Genomic DNA, 15,034 nt, shown 5'->3' with positions numbered 1-15,034 from the left:
TTGGTCTTTGGGAAATAGGTTCAAAAAACAAAAATTCTTAACATTGGAATTGAGCATACGTTACTAACATCTGTTGAGCTTCTTTAATTCTGTTAAGTTCGCTCAATGTTTTCCTTTTGGCTCACTCGTTGCTGAGTTTGAGTCTTGAGTTTACAGTTTGCCGTCTGTAACATTTCACTCCTCCCGCAGTTGAGTTGAACCAGTTGCACTTAAGAGAATTATTTTTATTGCAATTGCAGGTAAGAGAATAATTTACTCACTCAATGAAAGTGCTCCAATTGCATGGATAAAATCCTTTTATGTTTGGCTCAAAACGAGTTAAAAGGCTTGCAGAGAAGTGCTAAAATGTTAAAATGAGTGACATTTAACGATATTTTACTAATAAAAAACAAACCCTATCCCATAAAATGTGTATATTTAATTGTGAATTGAACCATCAATAATCATTGTTCTGATTAATATTATTTATAAATATAATTTGTGTAATATTGTATGTATTTTAAGCGGCATTTACACGATTTACATAATATTTATTGCAAAAACATCCTTTGATTATGACATTATGCGGCTTGTATGCATCAAAGATAGTCTTCCGGATGCATGACGCATATACAAACTGTTTTGTTCCCAACCATGCAAAATGAACTTCCGATCCGTCCAACACAATTGGTCGAATGATAAATTCTCATAATAATTGAATATTTGCCACCGCAAAAGCGAATTGATGGTGGATGGTGGATGGTGGATGGTGGATTGCGGATGGGTGGAGGGGGGTGTGACACGCTCATAAATCTGTTTAAAGTGGATGATGGCCTGCAACAATAACGGAATTCATTTCCTCAAGGATAACATCTGTTCAGAAGTGTTGCGACACGATTGAACAAATTAAGTTTCGCACAGGACGAACGAACTGGCACAGGACCAACGGACACGTTAACTTTCTACACATTTGACGCATGTTTTGTCCTCCCGGTGTCCTCCAGGTCCTCCACTTCAGGGCACTCGATGCCGTCTCATCCCTCACAATTCCTGTTGACAACAATCTGTTTAAGTTGCGTAAATCCCAGCCAAACACAAGTCGGTGCAACAAATATGTATGTCCAAGTACACACACAGCACTCCACTTGAGTGTTGAGTTGTTGCTGTGTGTCTATCGAACGGCAGGGAAACTAAACTAAGTATTTTCCCCCCGGAAAAGCCCCACCACCTGCCCCGTCGCCACCTCATTTTCCTTTCGGAGTGCGGTGTGCATGTCTTGTGTATTAAACTTGTCGAAATTTTATTCAATTTACGTGCACTTAGGCGACGATTGTGCATTAAGATATGACGCAAAACTTGAAGGCAGCGCACAGCTGATCCACACGGCAACCTTCTTCGCATTGCGCCCCTTGAATGCCCTGTTCGAATGCTCGGTAATAGATACGGATACTTGCGAGTGTCGGCAGACTGAGCAGAGTGCCAGATACATCTGCGTAATTGGGCATAGAACGGTTACCCTTTCCTGGGAGTCACGTTCCCGAACACTCGATGGGAAGATCTAGCATTGAAAGCTTAAACATAAAAGTATACAAATTTTAACCGTGTTTTAAATTCAATAATTTGTTAGATATATATATGTATATTTATTATACATATTTACAAAATTTGAAACATTACATTACATTGTATTTCATTATATATAAAAAAAAAGATTTTTTAAATTATACTATTTATCGAAGTAAATAGGTTTAAACCTTGTTTTTATTTCTTTTTCTGAGTGCATCGTCGTCTGAATCATTTGTTTGATTGCTCCAGGTCCAGCCCCTTTTTCCCAGAGCAATGCCGACTATTTTTAGCTCCTTAATGGGTCGCAATCTATTTTTTACCCAATCCAATCTGGGTGTACGGCCTGAACCTTTGGCGAGGCTATAAAAGCCAACGGTCGCCCAGTTGCGCAGTTCAAGTGCAAGTTCAAGTTCAACCGTTCAGAATCGGAATCCGCGGATATGTGGCGCTATTGGACCTTGGTCATATACTTTTCTGGATCCCTAACCACTTCCTTGACGGCATTCAAAAGCTGCGGAACGGATAAGCAATGTGTTCCATACGAACAATGCAACAAAGGCTTAATGGTGGACGGAAAGTTCTATCCGGATCGAAGTAGAACCACTTTGGATGAGCAGTGTCACTATATGGAGAAATGCTGTAATACACACGATACAGTGAGTAAAAAAAATATGTAAACTATATTGAATGTAAATGGATATATAGGTGCATGATTCGCGCATTTCATTTTAATTTAATTGCTTCACTGGATTCGAATTTGATTGCTTTAATACTCGCACATTTGATTTTAATAAAATCTGAGGTCTTGTTTTTTTTTTTGATTCCCTTGGTTTTTGTTTAATCCCATGGGATTATTTTAACCTGGCTGACAGTCTGAATGACGTCCACATTCATAAGCTGCATTTCCATTCATTTTAGTTATGATTTTAGTCCGTCAAAAAAAAAAAAAAAATCTTCATCGAAAATCCTTTATCCTTCGGTTGAAGCGGAATTATCAAAGTGTTTTAATTCTTAGCTCTATTGATTTTTATGTGATGTGTAAAAAAAAAGTGCTGTTTTTTACCACCTTCCCTTTTATAACTTTAACCTCTTTGTTGCTACTTGAATTTAATTTTAATAAATGTAAGTAATGGATTTGGTTTTAAATTTTATATTAACTTACAGCTCTTGACACCTGACTCCGCTATGGGGTCCACCAACTGTTCGTGTGGAGGTCGCCATGATCTCTGGTATTACCTTCGTCCCTTGGGCTACAAACAGAAGGAGGCCAAGTTCGGTGAGTTTCCCTGGTTGGTGGCGGTGTATTCTGCAGATGGCTATCTGTGCAGTGGAGCCATGATCACTCCTCTGGCAGTGGTCACAACAGCCCATTGTGTCCAGAATGTGGAGGCGGGGAAACTCCGTCTGGTTGCCGGGGAATGGGATGCCGCCGTGGAACTGGAACCACAACCACAGCAGGAGAGATTGGCGGTGGAGTCTGTGGTGCATCCCAACTTCACCCAAATGCCGCTGGCCAACAACTTGGCGATTATCCTGGTGGACAAGGACAAACCCTTTCAGATGGCGCCCAATGTGCAGCCCATCTGCCTGCCACCTCCACAAATGTCCTACAATTACAGTCAGTGTTATGTTTCCGGTTGGCAGAGAGGTGACTTTGGCGGATCAGCAATCCTTCCCAAGCGGTGGACCCTCTACGTCCTGCCGTCCGATCAGTGCAGGACCAAGTTGAGATTGTCCCTTTTGGGGAGGCGACACGCCCACAACGATACTCTCTTGTGTGCCGGCGGAGACAAAGGTGATTTCGTCTGCGGGGATGTGGACATGACGGGAGTGCCTTTGATGTGTCCACTTTCCAGTCACGATGATCGGTTCATCTTGGCAGGACTCTTGACCAGGACAGCTCGCTGCGATGGTCCACAGCTGCTGGGGATTTACACAAACGTCAAAGTCTACCGCCAGTGGATCGATCAGAAGCTCAGAGAACGCGATCTTGATATTAGACAGTATATGGTGTAAAAAAAAAAATAAATATAAAAGTTCATGAGAACAGAAAGACATACAGAAACTTTTCATATTTTCATATTATTTTATCGAAGTTAGTAATGTTGTAATGTTTTGTAATAAGTAATGTTTAATTTACTGATGGTATTTAAGAGGTATTACTTATTATTTAATTAAAGTGCTGATCAAGGCAGAAATTAAACCTTTTCTTCAGGTGTCCATCGCGAAAACGGAGTCCTTGTTAATTAATAGCGCTTTCTGGCTGACTGACTGTATGGGTCACTGGCAGGACACTCATTTGTCCTTTGTGCAGAGTCGGATTTTGGCAACGCGCGTTGAATTATGGCCGGGCGATATGTGGTGGCTGGTGGCTGTTTTGCATATCCTTGTCCACCCGCTGCTGCCTTGGTGCCTAAATTGAAAATTGAAAAATTGCTTATTGCAAATTTGTTGCCCGCAATCGCCTGGCCATTCGACTCGGACTCGGACTCGGAAAAGCGGAAAAGCGGAAAAGCGGCAAGGAGAGCCGAAATATCGTTACATGCTCTTTGCTCTTTTGAACTTCCGTTTGCCATTTTGCCGTAGTGCACGTGCCGGACAACGGACAACGGACAGCGGAGGACGCAGGACTCCGGACGCAGGACTACGGGACAGGGACTAGGGAAGGGTCCTGTCCACCGTCCATTCTCCACCCGCTGGCTGTTGCTCTGCTGCTGCTCCTGCTGCTCCTGCTGCCGTTTCCTGTGCGAGAATTTAGCAATATATTTTTCTTACTCCGTTTGACGTCCTCCGTATCTGGGCGACTGCAATAGCCAACTGCCAGCAGGAGTCAGTGCTGCCAAAAACCAAACGAAAATAAGATAAAATCAAAAAAGAAATTGGATTATATATATATTTTAAAAACTATAAAACAAAGGTAGATATTTACAAAATGAGCTTAATGATTATTTAAAGCTAGTTCAATTACTATTTTGTTTATTGGCATTACAATTTTTTAAGTCAAGCCCTTAAAGGTCAGATTTTCGGTTAGGATAATAAATATTTGTTTGGCCAAAAGGACAAACCGGCAGCACTGCATCAACTGCATTGGCATTGGCAATGGAAATGGCAATGGAAATGGCAATGGAAACAGCCAAGGCGAACCGAACGTTAAAGGGAAATAGAAAACTTTTGCATATTTTGTACTTTATGCCTGAAATATTTATGATCTCATGCAATTTGTGGCTTACTAGTCTTGGTCTTGGCCAGTCTGGTGTGCTTGGCTGCTTCTGGTTGGTCCTTTCTGGTCTCTCCGTGGCCCAAAGGGACCACCACATCTAGCGACGTGTCTGCCAATCTGTGAAATATGCTGCTAATGCACTTATTGCCATCGTTCTATTGAATTTATGTCGGAATCGTCTCAGACTTGTGGTCTCTGCATTTGATGCCCTCCGCCCTCCTCCTTCCTTCCTTTCTGGCCCTAATTTAGAGGGAGTTTTTGTGGCACTTGCCACGGCCCACGCCCCTGGCACTCAGCCTAATTGTGCTTCCGGTTTTCCGTGCTGAACCTAATGGTGTGGCTCATTTAAGCACTCGACAATTGCTGAGCCTATGCTATAATACCTATTTAAAACTTAAGCGGCTTAACCTCTAATTGGTTCTCCTGGATTGGGATCTCTGCACACCCTTATCTTAATTTGGAAATTCAACTTTTTTCTTGGGGAGCCACAAAAATTTAAAAAGGTTAACAAAAGTATGTTTGATCATGTTAAATATATATTGTATTAATATAAATAAAATAAATCTCTAGCCGTTCAAGTTGTCTTTAAAATCGTTGTAAAATTAGTAAAAAAGTAGTAAAATTGTTTTAAGGAAATTTATTTCGTGTTTAAACATTAAAGGGACACCTTTTAATGTTGGCCCATAAATTTTATGAAACAAAATGAAACTACTGCATGATTTTCATATTTTCTTAGTCATTAATTAGCGCCCAATATGCAAATGTTGTCCGAACTTTTGTGGTTTTGTCTCGACCACAAAAGTGCATAACAATTGATAGTTGGCTTTTAATCCTCATTGTCTGAAGTATCAAAAATGATTGGATCTTGGTCACTTTATTGCTGCGGAAATTTGTGTATCAAATTTTGGCCACACACATTTTTCACAGTCCACTCGCCGCCAGTGGAAAGGAATAGGAATCGGATTGGCAATCCGACACACACTGGCCACTGGTAAACTTCCTTCGGAGTCCGATGGCCGACCGAGCGACAGGATAAGGAGGGTTCCTCCTATTATGGTCCTGCAACTGCATGCACTTCCGTTAAGGAAATTACCAAACAACCCGCGCATCCGGCAGATGTGCGCCCGCAGTGCTGCCAGCCATTTCCAGACATCATTGTCCTCATCCTCATCCCCATCCTCGTGCTGCTCGTCCTCGTCCTCTGCCCAGGATAACGAGAGCATCAAAATGAAGTGAAATTAATAAAATGCCTGCAAGCATGCTACGTACTTCTCTCCACGGATATCTGCTGCTGCACCGCCACTGCGGTTGGGTAAAAAATCATTGCAGGCGGTCGGTCGGTCGGTCGTCTTCAGAGGAAGACTTAATCGTAGGTTGCCCAATTAAAAGTCGAGTGTTTATTTTGCCCGGAAATAGTCTATATTTAAAAACATTTCTTAAAATTATATTTAATAAAAAAACAATAATTTTAAAGAGACTGTAAGTATTACAACAGTTTTTTTTTCATTTAATTGTAATATAGTTTTGCCAGTCAGTAGATTTATATTTATAAGGCTAAGCATATCAAGCTATCATTTTTTTTAAATTGTATTACTCAGGATAATATTTTTAGAGACATATGTTCTTGGAAAAATAACTTGGAAATATTTTAAAATAATGGTATTAAAAACTCTTTTTATAAACAATGTTCCCATCCTTATAATAGCAACACAAAAGTAGAGAGCAATATTATATTCGCACGAAAAAGTAATATTAACGTCGTTTGTGCTTTAGTTATCCTCCTGATTGACCTTTCTTACAAGCATGTTGCACAATCGCTTTATTACTTTTCTGATCCAGGTTAATATGCCTTAAATAACAGCTGAAACCGAGCAGGAATCCATCCTTTTCGGTATTTTAATCATAATTTTAAGCACACCCGACCGCACACGGCAGTCGAGTTGAGTCGGTGGATAAGGTGAGTCGGACTCCTTATTGCCTTTTCCCCCTTTCGCCGGGAATTTTACTTTGCAAACTCATCAAAGTTAAGTTGCCTATGCCGGGGCAATATCGGTGGAAGCCGGTGGAAGACGGTTTGGCAGTAACTTAAGCTGCCACAGCGGCACTTCTTCGACGTGGAAGTTGCAGCAAATATATGTAAGTGGGTGCCTCTATCTGTATAAATGAAATATTTTCGGCTGGCAGGATGGACTGCCTTCCAGGTGGGAGGGGAGGAGGTAAAAAGGTAGCCGGGGAAAGTATCTCATAGATGCCGCTATAACTTGTCTCGAATTTGTGTTTGCCTTGCCGAATTTTCATTTCAATTTTCTTGCAGTTTTATTTAATCTCACTTGAGGTGCAGCAGCCGATTTTCCCAAGTTGAGTGTTTGCCGTGGGATGTGGGATTCGTTCGTTCTGAGTTGTATTTATTGCCAGATACTTGTACTTCTGTACTTCCATCTCTTTATTTGCTCTTGCTATTTGGCAATTTAAACAATTACCTGAACATAATCATTATTACGGCCAAACAATGTACTGATATTTAATTTACAATTTAATAATCAAATTAAACACATTATTTTGGCAAGAGTAGAGTATTTGTGCATATTTATTTGCCCATTTCCCATATGGACTTTACATTAAGTTGAGACAACATTTATGTTGATTTTCTTGTCATTGCATTTGGTTTGTTTTCCCCAAGACCTTAAACTAGCTTCGAATTCGAATTTATTCTCTTAGCCGCCTTGGCGATTGCATTGCTATTGTTGAGCGCACTCAATGACAAAAGTTTAGCAAACAAAACTGTTTTCCCCAACCACTTGGGCACCTTTTTCTTTGCATATTTGTCTTGCAAACTCCACAATTGCTTGGTGGAAATGCTCATCCAAATATAAAGTGAAAAGGAGAATGCCATGAATGAGAGCGACCAAGTCCACACACATCCCAGTTTCATCCGCCTTTTCTTTCCCGGAGTTTTGTCTGTTGCAATTTGTTCCCAATTGATTTCCAAACACTTGGAATTTATTGGTTTTCAAAAGTTTTTGAAATTTTATTGTTTCCGGTAATTCCCTTTGTCCAGTCCAGCCAGGATACGATCCGCTCGGAAAGTTAGGCCGGATATGAAAGCCATAGAATTGAAGGACTTTTGTAGTTCGGGTGTGAATAAAAGCGGTTTTGATTTTCTTGTCGCTTTTGTTTGCTTAAATTTATCTTAAACGAATGGGTGAACTTTCCTGAGAACTTTAATAATTTATATTTAAGTATGGTTATATATATATATATATATATATATATATATATTTATATATATTTAATTATGGTTAAAAATAAAGTATTTTATATTTATACAAATCTGGTGAAGGCTTTCTCATTACGAATTCGGTGAAAAATAATTAGTTGGGTTTTTGAACTAAATTCAAATCTGAACTAAATTTAAAAAATTCTTATTAAATTTCATTTAAATATAGATCTTGTAGTTAATGTTTGGTCTGTTTTAAAATTTCGTACATGTCTGGCAATGTTCGCCATCATCTGTTGGCTTTCAATGTCCTGTGCGCATGTCCTTCGCCTTGAGCTGCTCAGCTGTGCCGCATTGTTTTCCTGCTGTTGTCGACGCGAGTTAAATTTTAAATTAAATACCGAAAGTTAGCGCAAAAACTAAAAACTATTTAATCAATTTTTAGCGAAAACAAAATTTAAGTTAATTAGACAACCTTAATAAAAGAAGAGGTTAGATAATAAAGTTAATTTGCCGAGTTAAATGCATTGAAAAGGTGATGAACGTGTGATTGAGGCACTTGCTAAAAGCCACTAAGTGAAAATTATTGAAAATGCAATGCTTGAAGTCCAAAGTCGACTATAAATATATTCAACATAAAGTCAACATTATTTTCGGAGATTGGAGCCGCTTTCTTTGAAATAATTCACGGCTATCTTTGCACAGATTTTATTGATTTTTCCTTTTTGATTGGCCAGGAAGGAAAAGTGTCCCGAGAGCGCAATCTCTGTCTGCTCTCCGACATCCTTTTCCTCTCCCTAAAAGAACCGCTCTCTCTGTTATCTCCTTTGTTTTGCTCATCTTATTCGCAAATAAACAATCCGCTGCTCAACAACATGCCAATAAAATTGATTAGAATCAGAAATGCTACAAAATAAGCAAGCTTCGATGATAAGGTGCACATGAGTGCTTGAAATACAATATATTCCCGAAACAATTGGGGAAAATTAGCGCCCTGAGACGAGAAACTAATCCCACGCTCCCTGCTCACCATCATGCTGAATAGCCGGAGCCCCCCTCAGTACAAGCAGCAATCCCCGGGGGGCTCCGTCGGTTCCGCGGGCTCCGTGGGTTCCTTGGGTTCCCCCGGATCCGTGAACTCCACCAGCTCTGCGTCCCAGTTGCTGGGTCACTATCAGTCCGCCTACGGACAGCAGGGCCACTCGCACGCCTGCTACCAGCATCAGTTGCAACAGCAACATCACCAGCAGCAGCAACATCAGCAGCAGCAACACAAACAGCAGCAACATCAGCACCACCATCACCACCACCACGGAGGACGCACCTCGCTGACACCCACCATGAAGCGGGGCAAGAAGCAGTGGGGCACCAGGGAGAGATCAGGGATGAGCTTCCTCATCGTCATCACCTTCTTCGCCGTCTTTGGATTGATCATTCTAACCGAGGTAAGAACATGGCATTTACGAGTATATAAAATTAAATACCTTTCTATTAAGTAAAGTCCATTATTATATAATTTCTGAAAATTTAACACAATAATATGTTACTATCAAAGTACTTTATTATATGTACAAATTTATATATACGAATATATTATATTAAACTGATAAGGTTTCAAGGTTAAATTATTTTTATTTCTTGAGCGAGAACTGATTCGTCTAAAACTTAGTAAACTAGCAAAGCAAAGATTTCAAGATTAACATATATATGTATTTAATTTACAATTAGACAATTATATATTATAAATATACAACATAAAATGGTTTATTTACATTTTGTTATCAACTTTAATTAAGAAATCAGTCATAGCATTTCTAATGAAAGCCACTTGAAATTCTAATTTACGCCAAGCTGAAATTTTCCTTCCCATTTTCTCCGCAGGTTTTCATGATCGACGAGCGGACCCACAGCGGAATGTTGGCGATGCGGGCGGGCGGCGGCGGAGGAATCAGTCTGGGCGGACGGATGGGCGACTCGATGCCGGATTATGATAATGTTAAGGTAAGTTTGCTTATGCAAATCGCAACTCAGGCGGCTTAGTGGACAACTCGTTCGTTATGGTCCTTGAAAAGCTGTGGGAAAACAGAAGGTGTGTCGGAAAAAAAGCGATTTGAATACTTAAACAAAGAATTTTGGTGCTTCGCTAATTTTGTGATTCCTGGATATGCATTTGAAATTAAGAAATTAGCTTTTACCTCACTGCCGGTTTTTATATTTAAAAAATTTGAATGAAATGGATTCTTATTCTCTCTTATTTTATTACTGAAATCACAGATACTTATTAGCTTTCTTTAAATTTATTAATTACGTAACTAACCATTTTCCAAATATTTATTTCGTGAACAATTTTTTAATTCTTGCCTCTCCTATTTCTGTATTTTTGATTAACTTTTATATAATATTCACCCGTTTCCTTTCTTTGCAGGAGGATTATGACCTATTGGATGCCAGCATTCTGAGTGATAATAAATTAGGATTTGTACAGCTGCGTGACAATAAACTGAAAATTCAAGGTGAGTTCCCGAACCAATTCCGGCTGGCTGCCCAGACAATGGGACCACGTAATGCGAATGCGAGGGCCGACAAAGGAGATGGCTCCAACAATCGGCACATTACGTATACGCCGCATGTCTCATGCATTTTCCAATTTTGCAGAAGCCGCAGGCGCCGATGGCCAGCGATTGGCAGGAATGCTCCTCAATGGCGGCGGAGGCGGTGGAGCTGGGGCATTCGGTGTGAGTGTGCCGCTCATTCCATGGGGCCAGGTGCTGCCCGGCAAGGTGGAGGAGACCCTGCCCCACTTCCCCTTTGGCACGCGGCCAACGGACGGCGCCTGGCAGGTCGTCAACGGCACCCGCTTCAAGTTCTTCGTCTACTCCGCCTACTTCGATCGCCGCGAGGGAGCGCGCCTCGTCCGAGTGGTGGGCGCCACCAAGACCCGCGGCCCGGAGCGGGTGTGGTGCCGCTTCTGGTACGGACCCCCTCCGGCCAACGCCTCCGACACGGGCTCCTCCTCCGCCTCCTCCTCCTCCTCGGCACGTGCCAAATACTCCTCGGCCACGGTGATGGCCCGCGTCAAGGTGAGCCCGCCACATTTTCCATTTTCCATTTTCCACTTGGCCGCACAAATAAAGCCATCCTTTAAATAGGATAAGATATTAAGAAATAATCAGATCTTGAAGTAACATACCTCTAAAAGTTTGTATTTTGTCCGATTTTTTTTTCAATTTTTATGATACAATCCCTTTCAAAATTTTTAAAAAAATGTTTTTTTTTTTTAATCTGATTTTGAATTTGCATTCCTCTAAATGTTTGGATTTCAATTCTCTAACGCAGTGTTTCCCAAACTTTTCGGGACCGCGACCCACCTACATAAAAAATTACAAGATCTATATGACAATTAGTACCCACCAAAAATCTACACGCGACCCACCAGTGGGTCGCGACCCACACTTTGGGAAATACTGCTCTAACGAACTGCATAATTAGTTATTTTTTTTATTTTTTTGCCAATTTTTTTTTATTTTTATGATACAACCCCTCTTTGAATAAAAGGGTTTCACTGATTCTGAGACCATAACTTTTCCAATTTTCATCCAATTTTGACGTGACATTCCTCTAAATGTTTGTAGTTTAATTCTCTAACGAATCATTATTTTATTTTATAGATAATTCGTGAGAACTGGAATCTGAAGTACAGCGCCTGCTTCATTCTGTGTCCCGTGAGAACTCCTCCACTGGCCGTTCCCCATTTTGTGAGTGTGGTTTCCCGGTTGCGAGCTCCACCTGGTAACCTGCTGACCCTGCGAAACACCGACCAGGATACGGACTTTGCAGCGAATCCTCCTAGTAATGCGAGTGCCAGGAAGGGTTCTCCAGTGGGTCGAGCTCCGCCCAGTGGCGATAATATACCCGATCGAATAGCCGTCTGCGTGAAACCCCTGCATTTCAACTACGATCAGGCACTTTATCTGATGGAGTACCTCGAGTTCTATGCCCTGCTCGGTGTCTCCCACTTCACCTTTTACAACCACACTTTGGGACCACATGCCTCCTGCGTTTTGGAAAGTTATCAAAAGGGCTTGGTGCCCGGCAATCTGACAGCTCATGATTTAGAGCCACTGCTTCCTTCCGAGGCGGCCAACAATGCCACGCCACGGGTTCTCAAAACGAACTACCATCGACCCACGGTGAGCATTTTGCCGTGGAATCTGCGCATGCGCAGCCAGAAGGAGATCCGCACCGAAGGACTCTTCGCGGCATTAAACGATTGCCTCTACCGCACGATGTACCGATACAAATATCTGGCGTTGGTGGATCTGGATGAGTTCATTGTGCCACGATACTCGGACACGCTTAACGATCTTATTGGGTGAGTGATTTGTATTTCTTTTAATTTAATTTAGTATTTAATTAATGGACAATATACTTTGTTATTATAGATCCCTTAATCAGCGCTTCCGCAATCGCAACACGGGAGCCTATTCCTTTCAGAATGCCTTCTACTATCTCCAGTTTGCCGACGACAGCTTGGCTAGTTCGGGAATAGAAGGTGGCAATGAGCAGTTGGCCAGTGTAAGAGCTTCCCTGGTTACCCAAAGGAAAACCCGCAGGTAAGTGAACACTCTTGATAGCTAAATATAAAATTTAATATTTTCTGGTTTAAATATCTCCACAGGCGCTATAAACTCCATCCTCAGAAGCAGCGATCCAAGTACATTTGCAAACCGGAGGCTGTGGTCGAAGCTGGCAATCATTTCGTTTGGGAATTTGCACCGGGGAAAGGTTCTCTGAATGTGCCACCCAAGGAAGCCATTTTGCAGCACTATCGGGTATGTAAACAAAAATAACACAAATTCAATGAAAAAATTCTAAAGGAAAGGAGATTTTTAAAAATAAGATAATACGGCGAATATTAAATAACGATATAACATTCCACCATTTAATTTGGCATGGTTTTGCCTTTCCTTTAATTCCCTTAAATTCTTTATTATATTCTTAACTAGGTATGCGAATTCGGTGGCAACGATTGCATCAAGGCTCCATCGATTGTGGATCGGACGACCACGAAGTATGTGAACCGCCTGGTCCAACGGGTTGACGCAGTTTATCGCCATTTAAGACAGCGTTGCGATCTTCCGGCTCTGCCACCGCTGCCCAAGACCAAGGATATTCCCAAGGAGGATTCCAAAATAAAGACGAAAGAGAAGCCCAAGGATAAACCCAAGGACAACCCCAATTTAAAACCCAAGCTGCTGCAACAGATGCGGGAATCGAGTGCGAAGGACACTTTAAAACAGGGAGTCACATCGAAGGAGAACCTAATCAAAAGAGTGGCTGCCACAGCGGCCACAAGGAGCACAACAACGACGACGAAGGCAACAACGAAGAGAGTGACAACGAAGCAGCCAAAAGCCAATCCAGTGACAAAGCCAATTGAAACAACTCTGAGGACTTCAGTGGGCCCCAAACAATCGCATCCTTCGGCAAATGTTCGCAAGAAACGAAAGCTGATCGTTTTCGAGGTGAATGACTTTGGGATTCCCGTCGCTCGGGTGGAATATCAATGAGAAAGGGACTTGGTTGGCAACATATAGAAGATATATAGTAGGTCTTTGGTTCATTGCTGTGCCAATTAGTTCGAGGATTAATTTTGGTTGTGTACCGGTGCAGTTGGTTAACTTCATTTGGCCATTATCAGAATGCTCAACAAATGAACTGACCTTTTCGATTTAAGTGTATTCATTTGCTCACCTTAGAATTAATACAGCGCAGGCACCCAAAAATCAAAAAGCAATAAAACATTATTTCGGGAAAAGGATCTCGAAGCAACTTCATCGCCAAAAATTAATTTTTTGTCCTGCACGATTTCAGTATAAAATACTTATAATTACAAACAACAATTATTTTGAATACTTTAAAGTAGATTTTTTGACAGTTTACATTTATCAACAATTTTATTAAGAATATTTTTTAATAATACCAGAAAAAGTAAAGAGGATTGCACATTTTATTCAGCTTTCTGTTGTCTAACTGCACAAAAAAATACTCAGACAATGCTAGATAGAAGCAACTAAAAAATTATAATCACTAATCACAGTTTGGTTTTTTGTTTACTTTGGAAAAGATTTTTTCCCAATTTTGGTAATCCTAATGCAAAATTATTCCTAAGCAAAATTCCGAAAATTCCTAAAGCGAAATTCATATGTAATCTAAGCCATTGTTTCGTGTTGTAGACTAAGCAATTAAAAAATATACAAAAATCAAAGTAAAGTCAAGGCATGCAGATACTAAATATGTATTAATATTTTCCCAGTGAACTGTTAGTGCAACATTACCATTTAGTAAGGGAAAAGTCCTCCGAGGCTAGCGCTTAGACTCTGAATTAGTGGACTAGGACACATCTGCTAGTCCTTAGGCATGCGACAGCAGGATAAATGCAAAGTAATCACTTAAGGCTTACCACAAAACTGAATCGAATTTTCAATGCTTCGAAATGAGTATACTTTTTGTTTGGCTTAGCGCGCAAAAAGTATATCGTAACAATTAAGTGCATAACATATACAAATAGTCGGTCTTTAGTTGTTAAGTGGCAATTTCAGATACTAAAGAGATCTATTAAAATACAAGAAGTCAATAAAATTGCAGATGAGCAAACAAAGGTAGAACACTTTTGTTTCATTTCTCTAAGGGAGGTTCAACCATTTCTCCTCTTTCGCAAACAGTGAGGGGAATGTTTGTCATACAGGGCGTATGAGCTATAAATGCGTAATATTCAAGTTCTTTTATACTTGTGTTATACAGCACAAGTGATGAGAGCTAGCTAAGCTTTCTTATATGACTGTTATACTGAGCTTATAAGCTATAAATTGGAAGTTCTTTTATATTTTTTGTTATACATGGCGTATGAGCTATGTGCGCAAATTCGTTCATACTTCTTTTATACAGTGCATATCAGTTACGGTACAAATTGTTATATATATGTTCTTTTAAATGCTTGTTATATAAACTTCAACTGGATTATATGAAAGTTCTATAATGCCCCTGTTATA

At 40.6% G+C, this 15,034-nt stretch overlaps 2 protein-coding genes across 3 annotated transcripts; both read left to right on the top strand.

Annotated features, from left to right (window-relative positions):
- Positions 1–1,963: 1,963 nt before the first annotated feature.
- Positions 1,964–3,602, top strand: LOC108092627 (phenoloxidase-activating factor 2). Its single transcript, XM_017192265.2, has 2 exons — positions 1,964–2,201; positions 2,710–3,602. Exons 1-2 carry the CDS (start codon positions 1,986–1,988, stop codon positions 3,559–3,561), a joined length of 1,068 nt encoding a protein of 355 aa, XP_017047754.1. The 5' UTR covers positions 1,964–1,985; the 3' UTR covers positions 3,562–3,602.
- Positions 3,603–8,336: 4,734 nt separating this feature from the next.
- Positions 8,337–14,647, top strand: LOC108092756. 2 transcript variants are annotated; one of them, XM_017192489.2, is made up of 9 exons: positions 8,337–8,517; positions 8,878–9,427; positions 9,864–9,983; positions 10,408–10,495; positions 10,638–11,062; positions 11,651–12,354; positions 12,425–12,595; positions 12,661–12,814; positions 12,989–14,647. In XM_017192489.2, exons 2-9 carry the CDS (start codon positions 9,017–9,019, stop codon positions 13,550–13,552), a joined length of 2,637 nt encoding a protein of 878 aa, XP_017047978.1. In that variant the 5' UTR covers positions 8,337–8,517; positions 8,878–9,016; the 3' UTR covers positions 13,553–14,647. The 2 variants fall into 2 exon arrangements, with proteins under 2 accessions (XP_017047978.1, XP_043065390.1); XM_043209455.1 differs by lacking the exon at positions 8,337–8,517 and having other exon boundaries at positions 8,527–9,427.
- The last annotated feature ends 387 nt before the right edge of the window (positions 14,648–15,034 follow it).

Source organism: Drosophila ficusphila, unplaced genomic scaffold (assembly GCF_018152265.1).
Source record: "Drosophila ficusphila isolate 14025-0441.05 unplaced genomic scaffold, ASM1815226v1 contig_127, whole genome shotgun sequence".
NCBI lineage: Eukaryota > Metazoa > Arthropoda > Insecta > Diptera > Drosophilidae > Drosophila > Drosophila ficusphila.
The sequence above is the reverse complement of the archived record's forward strand: the minus strand, read 5'-3'. Positions and strand labels throughout refer to the sequence as shown.